This window comes from Sorghum bicolor, chromosome 6 (genome assembly GCF_000003195.3).
Source record: "Sorghum bicolor cultivar BTx623 chromosome 6, Sorghum_bicolor_NCBIv3, whole genome shotgun sequence".
NCBI lineage: Eukaryota > Viridiplantae > Streptophyta > Magnoliopsida > Poales > Poaceae > Sorghum > Sorghum bicolor.
In genome coordinates this window covers 42073890-42097758 of record NC_012875.2, presented here as the reverse complement: position 1 = coordinate 42097758, position 23869 = coordinate 42073890, and the positions used below count along the sequence as shown (strand labels likewise).

At 43.0% G+C, this 23869-nt stretch overlaps 2 protein-coding genes across 19 annotated transcripts; both read left to right on the top strand.

The window, feature by feature from the left end:
* Window positions 650-5657, top strand: LOC8075242 (probable BOI-related E3 ubiquitin-protein ligase 2). 18 transcript variants are annotated; one of them, XM_021463780.1, is made up of 8 exons: window positions 650-1143; window positions 1260-1330; window positions 1822-1855; window positions 2798-2897; window positions 2982-3019; window positions 3131-3259; window positions 3347-4930; window positions 5029-5657. In XM_021463780.1, exons 7-8 carry the CDS (start codon window positions 4571-4573, stop codon window positions 5557-5559), a joined length of 891 nt encoding a protein of 296 aa, XP_021319455.1. In that variant the 5' UTR covers window positions 650-1143; window positions 1260-1330; window positions 1822-1855; window positions 2798-2897; window positions 2982-3019; window positions 3131-3259; window positions 3347-4570; the 3' UTR covers window positions 5560-5657. The 18 variants fall into 18 exon arrangements, with proteins under 18 accessions (XP_021319455.1, XP_021319451.1, XP_021319456.1 ...); XM_021463776.1 differs by having other exon boundaries at window positions 1961-2897; XM_021463781.1 differs by having other exon boundaries at window positions 1253-1330; window positions 2798-2892; window positions 3087-3259.
* Window positions 12455-14364, top strand: LOC8075241 (probable BOI-related E3 ubiquitin-protein ligase 3). The gene is made up of 2 exons (XM_021462568.1): window positions 12455-13079; window positions 13229-14364. Exons 1-2 carry the CDS (start codon window positions 12519-12521, stop codon window positions 13802-13804), a joined length of 1137 nt encoding a protein of 378 aa, XP_021318243.1. The 5' UTR covers window positions 12455-12518; the 3' UTR covers window positions 13805-14364.

Here is a 23869-nt window from a genome sequence, read left to right as displayed (position 1 = left end):
CTAATTGCATAGTTTACCTGTAAATCGCGAGACGAATCTTTTGATTCTAGTTAGTCTATGATTGAACAATATTCGCCACAAACAAACGAAAATGCTACAGTAGCGAAATCCAAAAACTTTTCGCATCTAAACAAGGCCTAAAGATTGTCAGATTTTCTAGTGAGAAGAAAGAGCCAATATATAGAGAGAGCGGTTGTCTCAGTATGAGGTCAAAATGTGTTGACATATAGGATGCTATAGACAGTGGCGGATCCAAGATGAAGGCCAAGGGTGGCTAAATAGTGAAATATAGAGTTAAAGCTAGAGATCAATAAAAATTTAAAGCTAATTAGTCTTAATTTAATGAACAAATCATACTTATAGGGGGGGCTAGAGCCCACCTAGCCCCCCCTTTGGATCCGCCCCTGGCTATAGAGCACAATCCACTACTATATAATCCACCAGTTGTGAACTTGACTAAATGCACTCCATAACCTACTGCTACAGTCATAAACTACACTAAGTACACCCAGATAATTGCACCCAGGAAGTTCTATCTTTTGAAATTAAAGGACAAGATTAACTATAATCTCTCAATCCTCTAACTCAATCACATCCAACGGTCATAAACGCTTGGATCAAACTCATGACTCACCCCATCCCTCGGCTAATCCCGTGCCCACCCCACTCACGGCTCTCCCTCTCCCCCAACCCCGACGCCTTCTCTCCCACATGCGACTCCTCCTCTCCCCTCCCTGCCCCATCGCAGTGGCTGCCGGACCCCGCTCACACCCCAACGTGCCAGGCGCAACTCTCCCTCTCCCAGACGCCGACTCTCCATCTCCCTGAGGCCACACCCCATCTCCCCGACGCCCTCCCTCCCCCACACCATCATGATGCCAGGGCTGCACGCCGCCAACAACGCACGCCGGCAGTGTCGCGCACAGGCCAGAGACGCACGCCACCAGGGCTGCTCGCCGGATCTCCAACGACACCGCCCCTCAGGCCATGGATGCAATGGCGTGGGCCTAAAAGGCAGCCATAGGAGGGCTTGAGATGCGGAGGCATGGGCTCAAGATGCGGCGGCCGACGCGGGTTTGGGATGTGGCGGCTGCAGCTTCCACGAGGACGGCCACTAGGTCGCCAAGGCTGCCGGACACCAGGGTATGATTACTGATTCCGTGAATATTTGATTGTCTCAGCAATTAGGATGCGTACAGAAAGTGTTAGTTTTCTTTTTTTTGAAATCTAAGTGCTAATACTTGTGCCACAGCTCACAGGTGTCATTACGTACAAGATGATTTTTGGCTTCGGCTGATTTGCTAAACCCAGTTCTACGGGAAGCTGAAAGGTGTAAAATTTCTCCTCAGGACTTGTGATTAGTTGGTAGTGTACCATTGTGTGGTAATTTAATTTGATTCTTCACTTCAGGATTTTTGCACAATTTCTATTGTGGGATTTCTTTATCTATTTACTGGAACAGTTGTAGTCGTTTGTTAGCACGACAATATAACTTTTAAGGTTTTGCCACAGGAAACGTTTTGTTTAATATTCCTCACTTATGTTATCTTGGGTTTCACTAATGCCATTTACAAATTTGATCTGGTGACATTTCTTCATAAAGAGATGCAGAAGCATATCCAAATTTCCTATTCCATTTGTACTGAATATTTGGTTGGAAAATATCGATGTAATCACAATGAAATGTTGCCACTAATTATCAATACTCCTAGCTGGGTCATGCAAGAGCTGATTTGCTTGGTCATGCAAGTGCTGATTTGCTTGGTCTTACCACTTACTTGATTAAGTGATGTTTTCTTTTTTGTATTTTATTTAATGCAGGTGGTGGTTTTGATATGCTCATAGAGATGCTAAGGTATATATGACCCTGATGGAATGTTTTGGCTAGATTGTGGGCATGCAGGACCTAAAATGATTAACAAGATATCAAAAGGCTTTGCTTTTTTTATCTTTCACACAGAAGCAAGATGCACAAAGGCTTGTCTCAGTTAGAGTGCCTTGATGGCTTGTCTCAGTCCTTCCTGTGATCCATGTGTTGCAGCCTGTCGTACTTGGGCCTTTTTTTGTCGGGTTCATGATTTAGGGTCTCTTCTCTTTCTCAGTTTATTTGTTTATTTTTTGGTAGTTGATATCATGCTTCATAATTATTGATTATCCAAGTTCCAAGCTTGCAGGGAACTAGCAAAAAACATACGGGCAAGTTATCTGTAAGTAATTAGCCGTTTTTCTTTCAGTCAAACTGAAGAAATTTGAAACCTTCTTATAGTTGTTTTGTTTCTTGAAATAATTGACGCTAGGTATGTCTTTCCGTTTATTTATAATATAATTTGCTATTGGCAAGTTATCAAGCCTGTAATACTGATGCCTCATAAGTCCATAATGTGTGGAATAACAAGAGCAACTCATGAAACCTATAATAATTAACTAAAACCACATATTTTGTTATGGTATTTTTTAGGAGCATTATGACTATGTCAAGCCTATAATGTTGATTGGTTCAGGGGGAAAGGTTATCCATTGGTATGTTTATCATGGTTTTTTTTGGCAGCAACCGGCAAGAACTCATCAGCTTTTGGTTCAGCTGATATTGAATAAGCTAGAAAGCAATATTGAGAAGTTTGCTTTTGTATATGGTTATCTAGGATTACCAAGTTTACATTGATTTTGTATTCTACCTGTTTGCTTCATCTCTATCCACTAACCCCCTATTTCCATACAAATGTCGATTCTATAACTTTTCAATTAGTTTGCAAGTGTGCTGATATAGCAGAACAACTAACTGAGATGCCATTTGCAGAGTCTATAATTTTTCCATATCTCTATGCCACAACATACTGATATAGCAGAGTCTGCTGGAGGTCTAGCTGTAGATGCCATTTGCAAGTGTGACATGTAAGGTAAGATATTTCCATGATCATTTTTGGACAAACATGTTTCTTTTGTCTAACGTGGATGGCTGTCATATAGTGTTATTCTTGCAGGCATTAAGCAGAGCAGTTGCTAGGCTAGCCTGACTAAGGTAGAACATCTGTGAGCTTGAAACAACCATGGAACTATGTTTAAATTTGACATTTTATATTGGACAGGCATGGTTTAGAGGACTGAAACTTCAGTTTATCAAATTGGACAGGCATGGTTCAGGGAAGTTATAGAAGAAGAGTCCTCGATGACCTCTTCCCTTGAGCAAGTGCTTCAATGCAATTCTGAAGGGGAGTTCCTTGAGCTTGTGACTATGGCCTTGGATTTTTGCCACTGAACTGTATGACATGATGCATAGCTGGTACTTTCATGGTTGTTTCCATGCATGGTTCACAAACTGAAAACTCACAAATTATTACCTTTATAGGAATATTGAAATATGAATTGGCAAGAAGGAAACAAGGGTAGCAAAAGAAGGTCGCCAAGAGCTTTGTTCTCTGTTTGGAGTTCAATATCACTAACTGAAAATATTTGAAAGCGTTGTTATTAATTCATAGCTACCTTGTGAGGTTATGATGAGTGAATGCTTATCTCCCTTTTTGCAAACTGAAAGCTATTACTTAGTGGTGCATGCTGTTGTAGTTCTACACATTCTGAATTGTAAACATGGATGTTTTGTAACTTGTTGATTTAGTTATCATGATGTCGTAAAACTTCCTTAAAAATGTCTCATTTTGTGAATCAGTTCTTGGCCTCTTAGTTACTTGAGCATGCCTCAAAGTCGATATGTTAAATTTATTATGTGACAAAATATTTGGTTATACAATATATGAGACGTGAATCTTAATAAATTCGATTGTTCCTTTGTTATTTACAAATTGTATCTTAGTGGTGATATGAATATTTTGGTTGCTTAATTTGCATTTCCCCAAATTTTATGAATATTTTATGTTAGATGGTTAATACGAGAAATAACTTTACTATGTATTTTTATGTAAAAGTGTTTCGCAGATTATATACATGCTCAAATATAATTGTATAAAAGTTAAACTATGGAATAAAATTATTGGTTCTTTTCATATGCATCCCTAGATAAAACCGTAGCATTAGCACGGACATTATACTAGTGGTGTTAAGTGTGGTACATAGACATTGGATTGTGTATCCTAACAAATGACAAGATGAACGCAACGCAACAACACAAAGACAACATGCCATTTACTCATGTTTCCATTTATCGAAGTCATAGTATCTGCGAAACATATAAGATCAAGTTATAGCTTGCAAATGGTTCATGGTGGAACCCCTACTTAGATAAAACTATTGATGAAGCCAGGGATTCGATAGTATATGACACGCAAATGAATGAATTGTAAAGAAAACATGTTAAATCGTACTAAATATTGAACAGCATAAGGTTACTGCACAATTGCATTCGCCACTTTTCTAATTATGTATGCATACGGTTTAGGCGGTGGAATTTTAACACTACCAACGCCCATGCTCGTTGGTTCCCAAACCCTAACCGTGGCACTGCTCTGTATATAGCCGTCGCGCCTGCAACCATTGGTACAAGTACCCTATATTCATTATCATCACTTGCCCGCACTTCAAAGCTCAATCCCTTCCTTGCGTGGCCCTTGCGTTTGCCATGGCCATGCAAGCGCGGCACCACTCCCACGACTACTTCCTATCGAGGGCCGGCTCCCTGTTCTTGGACGAGTACGCCGGGTGCGTGCCCCTGCCAACGTCGCCGGCGGTGGGGATCCGGGACATGCCGCTGCTCAGCGACTTTGCAGGCAGCGAGCTTAGCTTTGGCTACAGTTTCCTGCCGAGGAAGCGGGCGCGCATGGAGGATCACCGCGTTGTTCTGCCCCCGGCGGTGATGCAGGGGCTGGTGCAAGTGCAAGTGCAACTGCCGATGACATCCAGTAACGTGATGGGTTCCGGCGCCGTGACGTCCACAAGTGGGAGGGAGATCGACGCGCTGCTAAGAGTGGAGGTACGTACGGTACGTGCTGGTGATTGATCGGAATCGACTTGCTGATTCCGTGGAACAGTGCCTGATTTGCTTTAAACTATGGTTCTGATTGATTCGGTGTTGCGTAGAGCGAGAGGATGCGCGCGGCGCTGGAGGCGGCGTGGCGGAGGCACGCGCGGGCGCTGGCGTCCGCCGTGGGTCGAACAGCGGCGGGACGGATGCGCGCGGCGGAGTCGGAGCTGGACGGCGCGCTGCGGCGCAACGGGGAGCTGGAGGAGACGGCGCGGCAGATGGTCGCGGAGTGCCAGGCGTGGATGGGCGTCGCGAGGAGCCACGAGGCCGTCGCCGCCGGCCTCCGCGCCTCACTCGACCAGCTCCTCCTCCAGTCGCCCCCCTGCGCGGTGGCGACTGGCGGCGCTTGCGAGGGTCATGGGGAGACCGAGGACGCGCGGTCGTGCTGCTTCGAGCCAGGCTGCTCCGGCGGCCGCGGACCACAGGGGGCGGTGGAGGAGTGCAGGTCGTGCGGCGGCGGCGAGGCGTGCGTGCTGCTGCTCCCGTGCCGCCACCTGTGCCTGTGCCGCGCGTGCGAGGCCGCCGTCGACGCCTGCCTCGTCTGCGCCGCAGCCAAGAACGCATCGCTCCTTGTCCTGGTCTCTTGATCCGAAAAAATTTCGGATTTCGCTACTGTAGCACTTTCGTTTGCTTGTGGTAAATATTGTCCAATCATAAACTAACTAAAGTCAAAAGATTCGTCTCATGATTTATAGACAAACTGTGTAATATATTTAGTGTTTCATGCATGTGCCACAAGATTCGATGTTACGGGGAATCTTGAAAACTTTTTGGATTTCGCTGGAAACTAAGGTCTTGTTTAGTTCCAAAATTTTTGCAAAACAGGTACTGTAGCACTTTCGTTTGTATTTGACAAATATTATCCAATCATGTACTAACTAGGCTCAAGATTCGTCTCGTCAATTTCGACCAAACTGTGCAATTAGTTTTTATTTTTGTCTATATTTAATATTTCATGCATGCGTTTAAAGATTCGATGTGACGGAGAATGTGAAAAATTTTGCAAAATTTTCTGGGAAGTAAACAAGGCCTAAACAAGGCCCTACTCTACGAACAAGCGGGTGATGATGGAGCTGCCATTGCACAGTAGCGTGATGGATGAGGTGGTGAGGTGACACGCCACAACAGCTGATGGTGGTGCCTTGGATGGCATGGCATGGCATGGGCGACGACGAAAGATCGCTGGATGGGCGGCCACGAACGTACGCCGTGCAAGCGACCTATGAATTGAACAGCAAGAGTGCAGTACGGAGGAACTGTTGGCGAAACAAGCGAAGCACATGGGCTGGCATGGCGGATCACACTCATAGCAGCAGTTGTATACAGTACAGTACGCCGGAATGTACAAGGCAAGGCCGTTTATGACCCGTCAGATTTGAGCTCGACAGGTACGTGTGGTGGAGAAGAATCATCATCAAGTCAAGATATGCAGCTGGAAGGATTAATTGGTATTGGTAACTGCTAGTTGCTGGTCCTGTCGATACATGGATGGGGTATCGGCGAACAAAAAGAGTGATGATGGGCACGACCGGGCGAGAAAACGAGCGCATCATCATAGTTGTCGCGTTCCCGTCGCTGCTGTATCGTTCCATTTTCCTTGTCCAAGTCAGGCGTGACATGCGTGAATTAGTGTCGTTCATCCATAAATACATCCATTATTTAGTTTATTCGCAATATGCATTATCCTTTCCTCATACTTTTTACCATTGCTCTTTCACTTGTTATCTTCGTAAAATTCGTTTTTCAAATTTTGTTATTTGACAACTCCCAAAATAATATAGAGATGAAAAAAATTCTCATCTTCAATAGTTTGACAAATTTTGTTTCCAAAAACCTAAAAATCTGCTAACGAAACAAAAGAACCCCGCTAACCGAACGAAAAACCCCGTTAAACGAACGAAGAGCCCCGCTAAACATGAGGAAAAAGACCGATATCAAACACGAAGCCCGCGCGCATACTTGCGTGATAGACCGAGAGATATACCAAGTTAGAAAAGATGAAGAATTAGGATATCAAACTATTGGAGAAGGTTTTTCCTCATTTTACTTAAAAAAATTATGGATGGAAATTCATTAGCCAAACTATTGGAGATGCTCACTACTCACACGATGATCTGATCCTTCTGTAGGAGACGACCACACATTCTTGTCTTGGCCATCCCCCACCATGGCAACATTTGTTCGTCTATCTACAACGGGTGGGTGCTCTCCCTTTATCTCTCGGCGTCCATCTTATATTAAGATTTATGTTGGAGTACTCTAATATCTGTGCCTTAATATTTTAGAATCAGTGTATAAATGTGTTTTTATCTGTACAAATCACCAAACAAAATAAACAGTATGACAAGAAGCATGCGCCCACCCTACCGTGGAAATGGCAAGTTGGAGTATGCAGCATAGTATCTTTTAACTATCTTCTTGTTGCATCGTCGCACTCGCAGCTTAGCCCTGTTGACTAACACGGTTTGGCTAGCTCTCTATTCGTATGGATCATACATGTTTAGTTGTCCTGTTCGTTTGGCTAATAAATTATAGTAGAAAATATTGTTAACTGGTTTGTTATGAGCGAAAAACATTATTGAATGCTTAACAAATTCAGGTTATAAGCTCAAGCACAGCTATTCGTATACAAGAACCAGAAGAGCATCCTGGCGTGCACGGGATTCCCTTGCGAAAGCTACCGTACACGCGCACCTCGCAGTCGCAGGCATGGTCTGTCAACTCTTCTTTCTTGGGCCTTGTTTAGTTTCTAAAAAGTTTTGTAAAATTTTTCAGATTCTCCGTCACATCGAATCTTTAAACACATACATAAAGTATTAAATATAAACAAAAATAAAAACTAATTGTGCAGTTTGATCGAAATTGAGCCTAGTTAGTCCATGACTAGACAATATTTGTCAAATATAAACGAAAAAGCTACAGTATCGATTTTGCAAAATATTTTGGAGCTAAACAAGGCCTTGCTCCCACACCGCCACACGGACAGGCAGGGAAAGATGGCCCGGCGATAGGGGTCGGGGTCCACGGACGGAGAAGAGAACTGGCGGAAAAACATGCACAAAAAGACGACGACAAGACCACCCACGCGAACGCACCTGCAACTGCAACGCCCCCGAGCCTGGCGTGCGTGTGAACGTAGGAGGTGCCGTGTTCTCGAGCTGTAGCTATCGCGGCGAGACGAGACTGGGTCGGCGGGTCGCGATTCCACCGGCAGGTAGTAGACGTGCGAAACACAAACTTTGCTTGTCCATGCGGTGCGGTCCGATGGGTGCTAGCCAGAAGATTGGAAATAGGCTTTGCCGGTTGCCGCTACGACGTCAGATGGTGCTCTCTCCGTAGAACACACAGCCCACACTGCGCTTGTGTTTTCTCTGTGGACATGTTCACGCAGAATTGTGCCACTGCCTGGGGACCTTTGCCAGTTTTGAGCGCCGATCAACCTGCGTGCGTGTGATACGAAGGCTGTTTAGATGTAGTAAAAAACTTAAAAATTTATAAATTTTTTCATGCGGTACATGTATGGAACATTAAATATAGATAAAAAATAACTAATTGCACAATTTATATATAAATCAAGAAACGAATCTTTTAAACTTATTTAATCTATGATTGGATAATATTTATCAAACATAAACAAAATTATTACAGCATCAAAATAAAAAAAAATGTAAACACCCCTAAGGCCTTGTTTACTTCCAAAATTTTTTACAAAATAGGAATAGTAGCACTTTCGTTTGTATTTGATAAATATTGTCCGATCATGGACTAACTAAGCTTAAAAGATTCGTCTCACTCTCACAAATTATAGGTAAATTGTATAATTAGTTTTTTTTTCTTTTATCTATATTTAGTGCTTTATGCATATGCCACAAAATTTGATGTGACGGAAAATATAAAAAATTTTACAAAATATTTTGGGAATTAAACAAGGCCTAACTTTTTATCACGATCCTGATCCAAAAGGTGATGCCTGCCTCTGCTGCTCGCTAGTACTATTTGCTGCATGCGGTGTGCTTGTACCACTGGCACAGCGGCGTTGTTCAGTGCACAAAATTTGGATTTTTGGGCACCCTAGCACTTTCGTTTTTATTTGACAAATATTATCTAATTATAGACTGATTAAGTTTAAAAGATTCATCTCATGATTTACAGTCAAACTATGGAATTAGTTTTTGTTTTCATCTCTATTTAATACTCTATGCATGTACCGCAAGATTCGATGATGGAGAATCTTGAATTTTTTTAAACTAAACAAGCTCTAGAGCTACAAGTACGGATAATTAAAGTCTTAGCCTTATTTAGTTAAAAAAAATTTAAAATTCTCCGTCACATCGAGTCTTTAGACACATACAAAACTAATTAAACAGTTTTATATATAATTTAAAAGACGAATCTTTTAAGTCTAATTAGTCTATAATTAGACAATAATTATTAAATATAAACGAAAGCAACATGGGGATATAGTTGTCTGTCCAATATTAGAAATATAAATTATTAAAAAAATTAAATTGTTGAGTTTAAAAATTATATGAATAGATTTGTCTTGGAAAACATTTTCATAAGAAATATACATATATCATCTTTTAAAATATTTTTATAAAAATAAATGGTCAAAGTTGTGTTTTGAAGACCACGTCGTTGTCCTAAACGACTTCTAAATCCTGTACGGAGGGAGTACATGTATATATACCATTGCTAGTTTACTCAACTCATACAACGGCCTCAACACTTTACATTCACAACTATTTTATCACCGTTCAATGATCTAAATATGTTATATCGTTCGCTTCTGAAAAGTCATAGCTGAAAATACTGTTCGTTAATTTATTATGAGAGAAAAACACTGTTGACTGACACAAAAAGTGTAACCTATAAGAGAAGCGAAAGGAACCAATGAACTATATCGTTTTTTTACTAGGTCTTATTTAGTTCTCAAAAAAATTTGCAAAATTTTTCAAATTCTTCATCACATCGAATATTGCGGCACATGCATGAAACATTAAATATAAATAAAAGAAATAACTAATTGCACATTTTACCTATAATTTGTAAGACAAATTTTTTTAAGTCTAGTTAATCTATAATTTGATAAGATTTATCAAATACAAACAAAAGTGTTATGATGTTTATTTTACAAAATGTTTTGGAACTAAACAAGGCCATATATCGTTTTTCCTACTCCCATGATCAGTGACCGGAGCTAGCCTACTCCCATGATCAGTGACCGGAGCTAGCGGTGGGGCTGTCGGAGCTCTGGCCTCTCCAAATATTTTTCTGAGTTCCTTTCTGCCTTTGGGTTTTGTTTAAAACCAAAAAGTTTTCAAGATTTCTCGTCACATTAAGTCTTTCGGCACATGTATGAAGCATTAAATATAGACGAAAATAAAAACTAATTACACAGTTTACCTGTAAATCGCGAGACGAATCTTTTGATCCTAGTTAGTCTATAATTGCACAATATTTGCCATAAACAAACGAAAATACTACAGTAGCGAAATCCAAAATCTTTTCGCATCTAGACAAAGCCTTGATTATAATGCTGGATTCGCCGCTGTCTGCCTTCATCTCGAATCGAATCCTTTGAAAACCATTCGTAGACCGCGTGAACAGCAATGCGACGTGCGGAGAAATCAGTTTTGCATGGCCCCTGAGTCCTGACTTCCTGCACCTTAATAATTTTTTAATTTGTTATTATATCCGCCGTACTCTCTCGCTCGGTGCATAGAAATTGAAACCGCAACCCTAGGTCGTCCAGCGTTTTTTTTTTTTTGATAACAAGTCGTCCAGTGTTTGGGCCGATCCGCATCGCATGAAGTTTCCTGGCCGCCCGGTGTGGCATCGATCGGATTCTCGGAGGGCGGCGCTTTCACGGCCCGATCGGATCTCTCGCTCTCGCGTGCGGTAGCTGTCTGTCTCCGACGGCCGAGACTTTGACTGCGCAGGAGCTGCAACCGCTTTTTTTCCTTTTACTGGCATGGACACGGTTGCCCTAGATGTTATTCCACCCAAAAACTAAAAATTTTTCAAAATTTTATATCACATCGAATCTTGTGGCACATATATAGAATATTAAATATAGATAAAGGCTTTGTTTAGTTCCCACCGAAATTCAAAAAAATTTTCAAGATTCTCCGTCACATCGAATCTTGTGGCACATGCATGAAGCACTAAATATAGACGAAAATAAAAACTAGTTTCACAGTTTGTCTGTAAATCATGAGACGAATCTTTTGACCCTAGTTAGTCTATGATTGAACAATATTTACCACAAACAAACGAAAATGCTACAGTAGCGAAATCCGAAATTTTTTCAAACTAAACAAGGCCAAAAACAAAAACTAATTGTACAGTTTACTTGTAAATCGTGAGACGAATCTTTTAAGCCTAATTACTCCATAATTGAACAATGTTTATCAAATAAAAATAAAAGTGCTACAATATCAAAATCCAAAAAATTTTCGCATCTAACAAGTTTGTAGTTTAGGTAGCTATCCGATCCAGAACAAAGCACACGCACTCCTGGCTAGCCGATTGGATCGGCCATGACATGGAATGGCCTGATGGCCGGCCCATCCAGATCCAATCCATCCAGCCCGGTCCACCGCCCAACATCTATCACACACTCACAACACCCAGCAGGGATGGCAATGCATAATTTATCCGCTGGGTATGTGTTACCATCCTTATCCACGAAAAAATATTTTATCCACTAATTTACCTATACCGTGCACAGGTAAGAGTATTTTCTCATACCTTTACCCATGCGGTTAACGGGTAACACATGAGTTATCTTTACCCATGATTTTAAGAATATTTGCTATAAAAAATTACATGTTTTAATATATCAGGCTCCCAAATTTAGCCAAAATATCATAAATCATTAATAAACTCTTCAAATATACAAGCTACATGAACACACAAGCAAATGATCTAATGGATAAATCCATTATTACTAGATAAAAAGTTATAAAATTCACAACTTCCATTATTCTAGTATAATTTATCGGGTTCAATTTACCATGGGTTAACGGGTATAGAAAATGCAGTCTCATACCCTTACCTACTTTACCTGCTGGGTAAAGTTTTTTTCATTATTTTATCTATAGATAAAAAAATAATCATAGTCTTACCTTAATAAAGTAATTACTCATCGAATTTTAGGTAAAAATTGCCACAGCAGCTTGCTCGGCTCCCAGTAAAGAACGGCGTCCACCCACAATGCCGCACCCGCCCGGCCAGGCGGGTCGAAAGTGATCCACTTTTGTCGCGGCCTCGAACGCATCACCCTAATAATCCTGACATGACGGTATATATAACCACCTCGGCTGCAAAAAACACTTTTCGGTACTGTACCAATTTCGTTTGTTTGTGACAAATATTATCCAATCATGGACTAACTAGGATCAAAAGATTCGTCTTGTGATTTTCAGCTAAACTGTGTAATTAGTTTTTATTTTCGTCTATATTTAATGTTTAATGCATATGCCACAAGATTCGATGTGACGGAGAATCTTGAAAACTTTTTGTTTTCAGGGTGAACTAAACAATGCCACTTCTTCCACTGGCACTGCTCACCCAACGCGTCCCCAACGCCTTCGCAGTCCTTGCCATGGCCGTGCAGGCGCGGCACTTCCCCCACAACAGCTTGGCCCCGGCGGCGGGCGCCTCCCTGTTCCTGGACGCCTACGCCGGGCGCGTGCCGGCACCGGCCCCGATCGGGGACGCCAGGACGGTGCTCAACGACGACTTCCCGCGCAGCGACCTCGCCTGGCCGTGCAACCACGGCCGCTTCCTGCCCAGGAAGCGGCCGCGCCTGGAGGCGGCGGACCAGGCACAGGCAGCGCTAGCAGCGGGTGGTGATCTCTTCCAAGATCAACGCGTGGGTATGCGTATGCCTCCGGCGTGCACGGAGCGCCTGCTGCAGCCAGCAGTGCCACCGCCGTTCGTCGACGTGCAGGTGCAGGGCCGGGCGGTGGGCTCCGGCGCCGCGTCCACCAGCGGGAGGATGGGAAATGGCGCGACGCCGCCCGCCGTCGTCTCGCTGGAGCTCCTGCCGTCGTGGACACACCGCCACGGCGTGGAGATCGACGCGCTCGTTCGACTCGAGGTACGTACGGTACGAGTACGGCCATTGTTGTTCGATCGAGGCCTTTTACAACCTGTGAATTGTTTGATTAAAACTGGAATCGATCGACTTCTTCGTCAGATGGGATGGTGTGTAATATAATCTGTGGTATATTTACGTCGTCGGTGCAGGCGGAGAGGATGCGCGCGGCGCTGAAGGAGGCGCGGCGGAGGCACGCCCGCGCGCTGCTGGCCGCCGTGGCGCGCGCCGCGTCGGGGTCGGGGCGGCTGCGCGCGTCGGAGGCCGACCTCGAGCGCGCGCTCCGCCGCAACGCGGAGCTGGAGGAGAAGGCACGGCAGGCGGGCGCCGAGTGCCAGGCGTGGGTGGGCGTCGCCCGGAGCCACGAGGCCGTCGCCGCGGGGCTCCGCGCCACGCTGGACCAGGTCCTCCTGCGGTCGTCACCCTGCGGTGCTGGTGCGCGTGCGCCCGCGGCCGGCGGTGGCTGCCAGGCCGAGGACGCGCAGTTGTGCTGCTTCGAGGCGCACGCCACCGAGGACGACGACGCCGACGACGGCGCGTGCGCGTGCGCGTCCAGCACCAGCAGGTCCAAGTCGTTGGCGTGCAAGTCGTGTGGCGGCGGCGAGGCGTGCGTGCTGCTGCTCCCGTGCCGGCACCTGTGCCTGTGCCGCGTGTGCGAGGACGCCGTGGACGCTTGCCCCGTCTGCGCGAACACCAAGAACGGCTCGCTCCACGTCCTCTTCTCCTGAACTCTCAAGGACGTTACGCCATGCTCATCGTCAACGGGTAACATCAGACAAGGCTTGCTGCGTGCTGCCAGAGCGTGGTAGTACATGCGATGCACCGCTTGAGTGGCACACGCCGATGCTGTGGAAAGGAGGGCAAAGTGCAACTGCAATGGCACAAAATGCCCTAGGGAATCCTGCGTTGGTTGAACCGGAGGTAGACGCACAAGTGGATGAGAAACGATGACTAACGAAGAAAAATGACCGATGATCGTTATCGTGATTGCTGGTAAAACTCTAATCTGATAGGGCTGCAGTGCGGCATACCGAGAAGTAGGAGATGACTGATGATCGCGTCCATGTACAGTAGATATTTTTAAAAAGGAAAATTAAAGGAGGGGTTCTGAATGGTGAAACTATTGTGAAACGATACAAATTAAGTGTTCATTTCCTGGAGCTTCTTCACCATTACTGAAGCCGTTTCAGCATGTAGTAAGTTCCGAACCAAATAGAGGCAGCTCCTCGCGTGAAACCGGGCCTCGTTTAGTTCTGATTTTTTTTGATACTTTATTATTTTCATTCTTATTTGGCAATTATTGTTCAATCATAAATTAATTAGATTTAAAAGATTTATCTCATGATTTATAAGTAAATTGTATAGTTGATTTTTATTTTTATTTATATTTAATGCTTAATGCATGTGGTGTGAGATTTAATGTGATAGAAAATTTTTAAAATGTTTTGATTTTCAGGGTGCACTAATTGGCCTTGTTTAGTTTCGAAAAATTTTGGGAAATCGACACTGTAGCACTTTCGTTTGTATTTGACAAATATTATCCAATTATGGTCTAACTAGGCTCAAAAGATTCGTCTCATCAATTTCGACCAAACTGTGCAATTAGTTTTTATTTTTGTCTATATTTAATACTTCATACATGCGTCTAAAGATTCGATGTGACGGGGAATGTGAAAAATTTTGCAAAATTTTCTGGGAACTAAACAAGGCCTAAACAAGCCCTGCGAAATGCGCTCTCACAGCCTCACAGGGGGTGAGTGGACGGCAGTGTCACTGTCGGAGACAAGCTTTTCAGAGCCTGATCAATCCTTTTTATGTAAAAATATTTACCTAGCAAAATATAATGTTATTCAATTATAAAAAAATGTTGAAGTTCATGGCTGCCTACGGTGTCCGGACGGTGGAGCCCAGAAAAAAGAGCAGCTTCGGGTGTTTGGACGGGGATGCCCCTCACCGACACCTCCATCCTAGCGAGCTCGTGCAGATTTTGAGCCTTTATAGCTAAATATCCATACTCGGTTTAAAAATAACACTCCAGCAGGGTCTTCATTAGAGCTCCTAATTTGAGGTGGCCACCCAAATCTCCTCAGCAGACTCCATTTCTGTTGACCCAACAACTCAGTCCTCATCCTGTGTGGTGTGACCATTATCTCCCCACACCATAGAGACGCAGCCTCATCCACCTCTCTCCAGCGCCAATCTCCACTACCTCGCTCCCTCCCTTCACCCCCGACCTCCACCGCTGGGCAGATTTACCGGTGCGCAACTCTGGCGCGGCCCCTTTCCCGCCATGCGGGCGCTGCCCTGATACGCCGAAAGCTCTCGTCTCTTTTGTGTCCTGGCCTCTGTTTGGAGGATGTGAGAAAGAAAGGTTTGACTCAATGAGCCATATGTTATTGTCAACCAATTTGGATTTGAGAACCTTTATTTTGGGGTGCTAGCTGTTGGAGTGGAAGCAAAAATTTTAAGTACCAAAAATAGAAAGAGCATCCAAATAAAAAGTTGGGGCCCTATTTCTGAGGCTGCTGCTGAGGTTGCTCTAAGTTAAGCCATTGCAGGGGAGTATGAACGTGCGCTAAAGATGGGGGTAAAGTGGAGACAAGAGGGAGGAAAGAGAAGTAGGAGAGCAAGATAAATGAACGAAGAAAAGCAAAAGGAGAAAAAAAAAAGAGAGGGTAATGGACATTTCAATCTTTTCAACAACGAGAGGTTTTGCTCAATGTTTTTTCTAATAAGAGAAGCTAAAATATATATATAAGTCGCTTATCATATAAGCTACTCTGTCCGTCTCATTTAAAATGTTGTTTTTATTTTTAAATTTTTTGTTTGAACATTTGTCTTAGTTAATTTTTGTATAAATAATCAAATAAATAAATCATTATTTAAGTATCTCTAATAATAAAATAAGTCATAACAAATAAAATAATATTTATATAAAAACTTTAAATAAGACGAATGATCAAACAAGAAATCTAAAAGTAAAAAAAATCAACACTTTCAGTAAGGCCTTGTTCAGTTTACAAATTTTTTTGGATTTCATTATCGTAGCATTTTCGTTTTTATTTGACAATTAGTGTCTAATTATAAACTAACTAGGCTCAAAATATCCATCTCACAAATTACAGATAAACTGCACAATTAGTTATCTTTTTTATTTATATATAATACTTTATGTATGTGTCGTAAGATTTGATGTGACGAAAAATATTAAAAAAATTTGGAAACTAAACAAGGCCTAAAATAGAGGAACTATAACTGATCTATTTTGATTGAAGTTAGAGCTCTATCAAGCGGCATACAGTGGTTTACATGTCCACTTGCTGTACGCCAACAGTGATTAATTAGCTAGAGGAAACATCATCTTAACAGGGATAGTAACTTGAAAAGATTGGGCAGCACAAGCACGACAGTGACTCGCTAATCCATTGCATCCATGCTTGCTGTCCGATCCATGGAAGGCCGGGCCGGCATGTGTTCGTAGCGTGTTGTGCCTGCAATCAGCCGTGAAACATGCCGCGCACTAGTGTACTCGATCTGTCTGTGGTGGTGCCGTCGTCCTCGTCCTCGTGAGATCACTGCAGATGATGATGATGCCTGAACTCCGGAACCTAAAAGTTTCAGCGCTAAACACAAGGCTAGGTAGTACGGAGTATTCCAGCACTAAACAATCAGTCCCCTGTCTCATCTCATCTCATCTCTTAAATAATTGGGCACGCCTGATTGGACTCGTATTCACATGCCGCGACTTGCGCGACCTGTACGTTGACGTTGTTGAGCTTGTGCTTTGAGCACGCACGGCGGGGCCGGCCTAGCTACCGCCTACAGAACCGGTCTATATAGTAGTCACAGTCGGTGACGTACGGCAAATGACCCGGCCGGTAGGTCAAGTGGCTGCCTGCTGTTTGCTCCATTCCGTCAGCATGTGGTTCATATCCAGTGCACACCACCTTGCTTGTGCTTGTTGTGTCGCCTGCTTCTCGTTCATGCATTTGCCGGGTATCATGGAGTTTTAAAGTACTAGACTGGTTTAGTTTCATTTTTTTTCTAAAATAGGCATTGTAGTACTTTTATTTATTTTTAATAAATATTGTTCAATCATGAATTAACTAGGCTTAAAAGATTCGTTTGTTTGCATAATGCATACTACATGAATGCATAATTCATGTATTACCGACTTCATGGAGCAAACATACTATACATTCACTAGCATTTTTTAAGATAATGGATAGTTTATATCCGGCTTCATCTATCCATACATAGAATCGAGCCAATTATTACAATGTTTCGCCCGAAGGCACAGGCTTATAGTACACCAAACGGATGAGCAATACACAACAAGGCTTAGACTAAACATGACCAATATATCTTGAAGATAACCATCCATTAGAACTAAAATCCATTAAACATGACTAAAATAGAGCTGATGTCTCTAGGCGTTCTCCTGCGGAAATCAGCTGATCCCGAAGATCATCAAGCCGCTGCAATCTTGCCCACTGTCGGAGCCAGTGCGTTCCCTGAAAATAACCTACAAAAATGATTTTGGTCTACATTTGTCAAAAAACACCTCGTTCCTTGTTATCTAAATTGTCCAACAAAGTGCAGGTGTTGTAGTTAATAACAATGAATTATACTTTTTGGTTGCTACTTTTGACCACTAGCTAGTCCTAGTAGGAGTAGGATTATTGTTACATCCTTTGGATATTCATTATCAGGGATCGCACGCAATGGTTAGCACATGACTGAAATTTGGTCTACTCCATGAACAGACTTCAAGGACTAAAAATAGTCTACTGTGCCAACCAACCAGGCTGCTGGACCAAAAGCTGTACCTTTAAAAATATGGCGTCAACTCGTACGCTTTGCAAACCAACGATACTGGACACATGGGTGGGTGTGCTATTATTTCTACCCTGCTTTGCTTTGGACCAGGACCATGATCGCATCGCATAGCGAATTGAGAAGTTTGAGAGGGACGTGGAAGAAAGTGCCCCGCGCAACATACATGGGACACCCAGCAAATGATCTTTCTGCCTGCCTCCGCGTTTGGACAAAGTCACAAAACCCGTTGAAAGCATACGTATACTACTTGCATTGGATCAAACAAGAACTACTCCTACAGTACTAGTACTACAGTGCTACTACCGCGGAAGAAGAGATCTCAGATCTGCATCTTTCTGCACATTAAAGAGCTGGTCGAATGGACAAAGCTAGATGGTTGCCCTTGCTTTTTGGTTGCTCTTTAAAGAAACTTTCTTTCGGCGCCCAAGCAAGGCCATGACAATGCAACGGTTGCTGGTTATAAGATTTTTTTTTAACTTTTTTTATCATAATTAATACATGATCCACTTATTTTTTTCGTAAACTTTTTTGATTTTTATGTCTAAGCCGGCTATAAGTTTACAATCCATTTATATTTTGTCTTCTCTCCTCTCTGTTCCATATCAACATTTAGCCGATTTACAACCTGCTATTATATTTGCTCTTAGATAGACTCTTAAAGAGAGAATATATCCTATATAATCAAGAGTCTATTAGTCTACAGCGATCTCGTAAACTCTTAAATATAAAGAGTCTGTTCGCTAGTCTGAAAAGTTATGACTGAAAATATTATTCGCTGATTTGTTGTGAGAGAAAAACACTGCTAACTGGTAAAAAAAAGTATAGCTCATCGTCCATCTCTCACCCTATGAATCTCAAATTCGAAGCCAAATAGTCTAATTCATTAGGTACATTCTAATTTCTCTAAAACGAAAGGATTCAGGCCCCTAAGGGAAAAATATTAAAAAATAATCATCCAAATCTAAGTTGGAAAGAACTCAAACTTAAGTAAGTAGATGTATATCATTCAACTAGTTGAACTGAGGTTATTTTCTTTAAATTATGAACAACTTAAGTACTAGCATTTTTTTTTATTAAAAAAAGTAGGCACCTTGGGAAGCACTTAAACCTGCGTATACCTGGAAGTGTGTGGTGGTAGTATTTTATTGTTTTTTGATAAAAGCGCTCAAAAGAGTGTTCCAGATCTGATACATCTTAAGAAAAATAAAGGCTAATACAACATAAACAAAGAGACATAAAATGACTTCTAAAATATAAGAGTATATCGAAGACCAAATCAGTCATTGTATCCTTTTGAACAAGATTGTGTGCTGTGTATACAAGTACTCGTATGCAATGCCAAGGGCTGGTGGAAATGCCAAATTGTCGCCTAGCCTGGAAACAGTGATGGGCCACCAAAGAGCATGGACCATATCAACTTTCACTCTATATATACTTTATTTGTCACTAATAAAACTGCAAAACAATAATACTGTAGCATAGTTGTAGATTGGACTGTACCAAGCTGTACCAAATCTAGAAAAACTATAAAACAATATGAAATTAAATAAGCATTATTATATTTTTGTATTGTACACTTTTGAAATTCTAGATGTTGACAATGTTTTTCCTTATAAAGTTTAGTTACCTCTGAAATAGTTTGGCTTAAAGCGAATCTGTATTTTAGAACGGATGCACTGATGCAAGCCTTGTTTAGTTCCGAAAAGTGAAAAGTTTTCAGTACTGTAGCATTTTCTTTTGTTTGTGACAAATATTATCCAATCATAGACTAACTAGGATTAAAAGATTCGTCTCGTGATTTACAGCTAAACTGTGTAATTAGTTTTTGTTTTCGTCTATATTTAATGTTTCATGTATGTGCCACAAGATTCGATGTGACGGAGAATCTTGAAAACTTTTTAGTTTTCAGAGTCAACTAAACAAGGCCGCAGTCCTGCTTCTGGATGCAAAGCTCGTACGTACGGAGTACTACGCAATAATTTTCTTTTTAGAAAAAAAAAATTGTACGCCAAAGGGGTTATGCTTATGCAAGCACAGCACAGGCACTGATGCAAAGCTTTGACATGTGATTTTTCCTTGTAGCCACGCCGGGGCGCATGTGGTTTGCTCTGGCCTCTGGCCGCGGAAAGCTTTTGCCCTTAGCAGGCAAGTTCCCGGAACATAGGGTACGTGGTACGGGAACGTGGTACGCGGTACGACATTCTCATAAACTATGGAACGTAGGGGGTATATAGCTTCGTCTCGTTCCTTTAAGTTACGGAACGCGTTCCACTTTCTAAAGGAACGTGTTTGTGACGTAGTGGTTGGCTCAGGTAGTTTTACGTGTTGCTTTGAACCAAATGAGTTCGATTCCTAGCGTGATATAATTTACTATTGTATTTTTGTTTCATTTAGGGCTGTCCAACTCCAACCTTAAGGCTCATTGCAGGTCTAGGCCAATGAGTCAATCACCATCTAGATTTTTCACCGACCGCTCACGGACGGGCACGGCGCAGTATGCACACACACCACGAAGTTCCATAGTCGCTTGGGACTGACGTTCCTATGATTGCTCTTATATATGATTCGTGTTTCACCGTATTTGGGAACGATGTTCCATGATGTTCCCGTTCCACGTTTCGGGACGAAGTTCCCGGAACGGGGAACATGCCCATGTTCCCGTACCCCGGCTGCTAAGCTCCAACCTTAAGGCTCATTGCAGGTCTAGGCCAATGAGTCAATCACCATCTAGATTTTTCACCGACCGCTCACGGACGGGCACGGCGCAGTATGCACACACACCACGAAGTTCCATAGTCGCTTGGGACTGACGTTCCTATGATTGCTCTTATATATGATTCGTGTTCCACCGCATTTGGAAACGATGTTCCATGATGTTCCCGTTCCACGTTTCGGGACGAAGTTCCCGGAACGGGGAACGTGCCCATGTTCCCGTAGCCCGGCTGCTAAGCTTTTGCCCCGCCCGGCCCTGCTGGTGCGTGCTGGGTCCGATTCCGAGCAGCGATGTGCCGGCACGCCGACGGAGAGCCAGCTTTTTTTTCCGTTCTTTTTCCCCCTCTCCTCTCGCTGTCTCGCTCGCTTCCTCACGATTCGCGTGATGGATGGTAAATAGTACTGTAGTACGCACGGCCGAATCTCGCGTAGCTTTCGGCTTTCCAAATCGCCTTTTTCGCCGTTCCTGGCACGGGACCCCACCCCCACGGACTGACTGATCATTCCGATTCAGATACTCTCCCATGATGGCGATGGCGAGATGTGCCAATAACCAATGGCCCATGTCTGCTGCCATGCGTGCTGGTGGACCAGTGGCGGCGACGCGTTGTCTAGATGGGATTGGGAACCGGAAGGAACACGTAACAGATCACGACCAATTGTTTCATTTCAACTAAGGCCGTGATTTGTAGCATTTTCGTTTGTTTGTGGTAAATATTGCCCAATCATAGACTAACTAGGGTCAAAAAATTCGTCTCACGATTTACAGGTAAACTGTGTAATTAGTTTTTGTTTTCGTCTATATTTAGTGCTTCATGCACGTGCCGAAAGATTCGATGTGACGAGGAATTTTGAAAACTTTTTGGATTTCGGTGGGAACTAAGGCCTTGTTTAGATGTGAAAACTTTTTGGATTTCGATACTTGTAACACCCAAAATTTGATTTCGAATTAATAGGATTTTATTTGATTTCAATAAGTATTTTTGTGAGCATTTTAATTTAGTACTTAAATAATTTTTGTGGAAAATAAAATTTATTATAAGTTTAGAAACACGTTTTGCATTCATGCTGGAGCATATTTTATTTCGTGCTGATTTACTTTGGCTAGAATTTAATTGCATTAAAAATCCTCTTCAAAAGAAAGCTTTAGAAAATAAAATGGAAAAAAGAAAGTTAAAAAGAAAACAATAAACCTCCTTCCTGGGAACCAGGCCGAGGCCCAGCGCCCCTCTCCCCGGCCTGCTCTTCCCCCCTGCGCGTGGCCCAGAACTCCCCCGAGGCCCAGCAGTCTCGCGGCCCAGTCCCACTCGCGCTGACCTCCCTCTTTCTCTGGCTGGCAAGCAGGCCCCTCCCCTTCTCTCTCTGCCACACTGGCCCCACCTGTCAGCACGCACTAGTCTTCTCCTTCCCTGATCGGCACCGAGCCAGACTCCCTCTCGAACCCGCGTCGAATTTAATCTCGGGAAACCGCAATTTCGTTACCTTTTTCACAAACCGAGCGCTATAAAACGTTCCCCCTCCACCCCGCAGCTCTCTTTTGCATCTAGGTCGCCAAGTTGAGCCCAGCTGCCGTCCCCTCTTGGAGTTTGGATTCCGCTGAAGTGCGCCGCCGCGAAGCCGAGGCTTGCTTGCCTCTCGGATCGAGCAAAGTCGCTAGGTGAGATCGCGATGCTGTCCTCTTTCTTCCTGTGCCTGTGGCTCGACGTTTGGTGGCCGGAAAGGTGAGTATGGAGAGCTCCGGTGAGCTTTAGGGCGGTGCCCATGGCCACCACCGCGCCGGAAGACTCCCTAGCGGCCGGCCCGCCACCGCTAACCCCCTGGTGATATATGAACCGTCAGATCAAGATCCTGCGGTCGAGAAAGGAGGATACCCCTTCGGGGCGTATTTTGCTAAAGAAACCCTGACCTTTTTCTTTATGTAACCCGCGGTCCAAGGCGTACTCACTGGTTTGCGTTTTTCAATTCCGAAGGCGTATTCCGATCGGTTTGAGTCAGTTTACGTTTTCAGATAATTACAAGTTTGCCACTGGACTTAAATTGCTCATAAAATGTTCGTTTTAACTCTGTTTTTGTCCATTCAAATTTCGTTAGATTCGTATTTACGAGTTCTACATGTTAGTAGTATCATTTCTCTGTTTTGAAACTTTTTATTTTCACAGTAGCATTTAATTAATTATTTATCTATAAGAAATCTTAGAAAATTCATAACTTCTACGTTTTAATTCCGATTTTCGTGAACTTTACATTTGTGTGATCGTAGCGCTGCGTAGAATATTTTGATAAACTTTTATATTTGTTTTACCACTGTTTGGTGTATTGTTCTAATTATAGTTTGTTTGCTTCGTGTATGATTGTCTACATTGGAATGCGTGTTGTTGATTGATGATTGAGTATAGACGGTGAGCGATACGTTGGTGATCAAGATCAATCTTTTGAAGACCAGCAGCAGGCTTAGGAGAGCTTGATCAAGGCAAGTATAACTTGGGATCATCCTTATTACCTATTCACTTATAAATACACATATATATCATATGCATGCTTTCACCTTGTCCACCTTAGCAAAATTATAGATGATTCTTACCTGGATTTCTTGCTTCCTACTTGATATTCATTTGGTGTAGATGTGCTAGTGCTTGATATAATCCATGCTCTTGTAAGATGATTAATTCCTGTGCAATGAACATAAAAGAATGACAAATAACTATATGAGATCTTGTCTGTACGTGATCACCCGGGACAACTGTGCAACCATGAGGGCTATAATGGCTCTGGCTTTAGCTTAGTATGAAGACCTTTTCTAGCTTGTTAGAGGTTACCCGAAAGGGCGCTAGAGGGGCCTAACCGTTTTGGGTATAGTGTGGCCTCTAGCTTTATGTGTATAGGCTGCGAGTCGTTGTGCCATTGGAAGGGGGCTCTATATCTGCGCGCCCGGGAAACCTTGCGCCCTAACATGTTAGACGAACTTTTGAAAGGCTTCATAGTGATCCCTGCCGACCTCCCTTGGAAGGGGGTTAAGAGATTAGCTACTGTTGACGGTCCTTAATGCTCACATTTAACCATCAACTAATCATAGAAAATTATCCAAATGCAACCAACACCTAGACTTAGGGTTTTATCTGACAGAATTCCACAAGTTTTGGTGTTTGTCTATTTCTGCAGGGAGTTATCAGGAAATACGGAAGAAAGGCCCACACGTCGGGTTTACATAGAGATATTAACGTGCCGCGCAATTTTCTATCATC

Excerpts from the sequence above, each read along its gene's own strand:
- LOC8075242 (XM_021463780.1), top strand. The coding sequence starts at position 4,571 with ATGGCCATGCAAGCGCGGCACCACTCCCACGACTACTTCCTATCGAGG. Across the intron at positions 4,931-5,028 it reads TAAGAGTGGAGGTACGTACG|AGCGAGAGGATGCGCGCGGC; the intron begins GTACGTGCTGGT and ends GGTGTTGCGTAG.
- LOC8075241 (XM_021462568.1), top strand. The coding sequence starts at position 12,519 with ATGCCACTTCTTCCACTGGCACTGCTCACCCAACGCGTCCCCAACGCC. Across the intron at positions 13,080-13,228 it reads ACGCGCTCGTTCGACTCGAG|GCGGAGAGGATGCGCGCGGC; the intron begins GTACGTACGGTA and ends TCGTCGGTGCAG.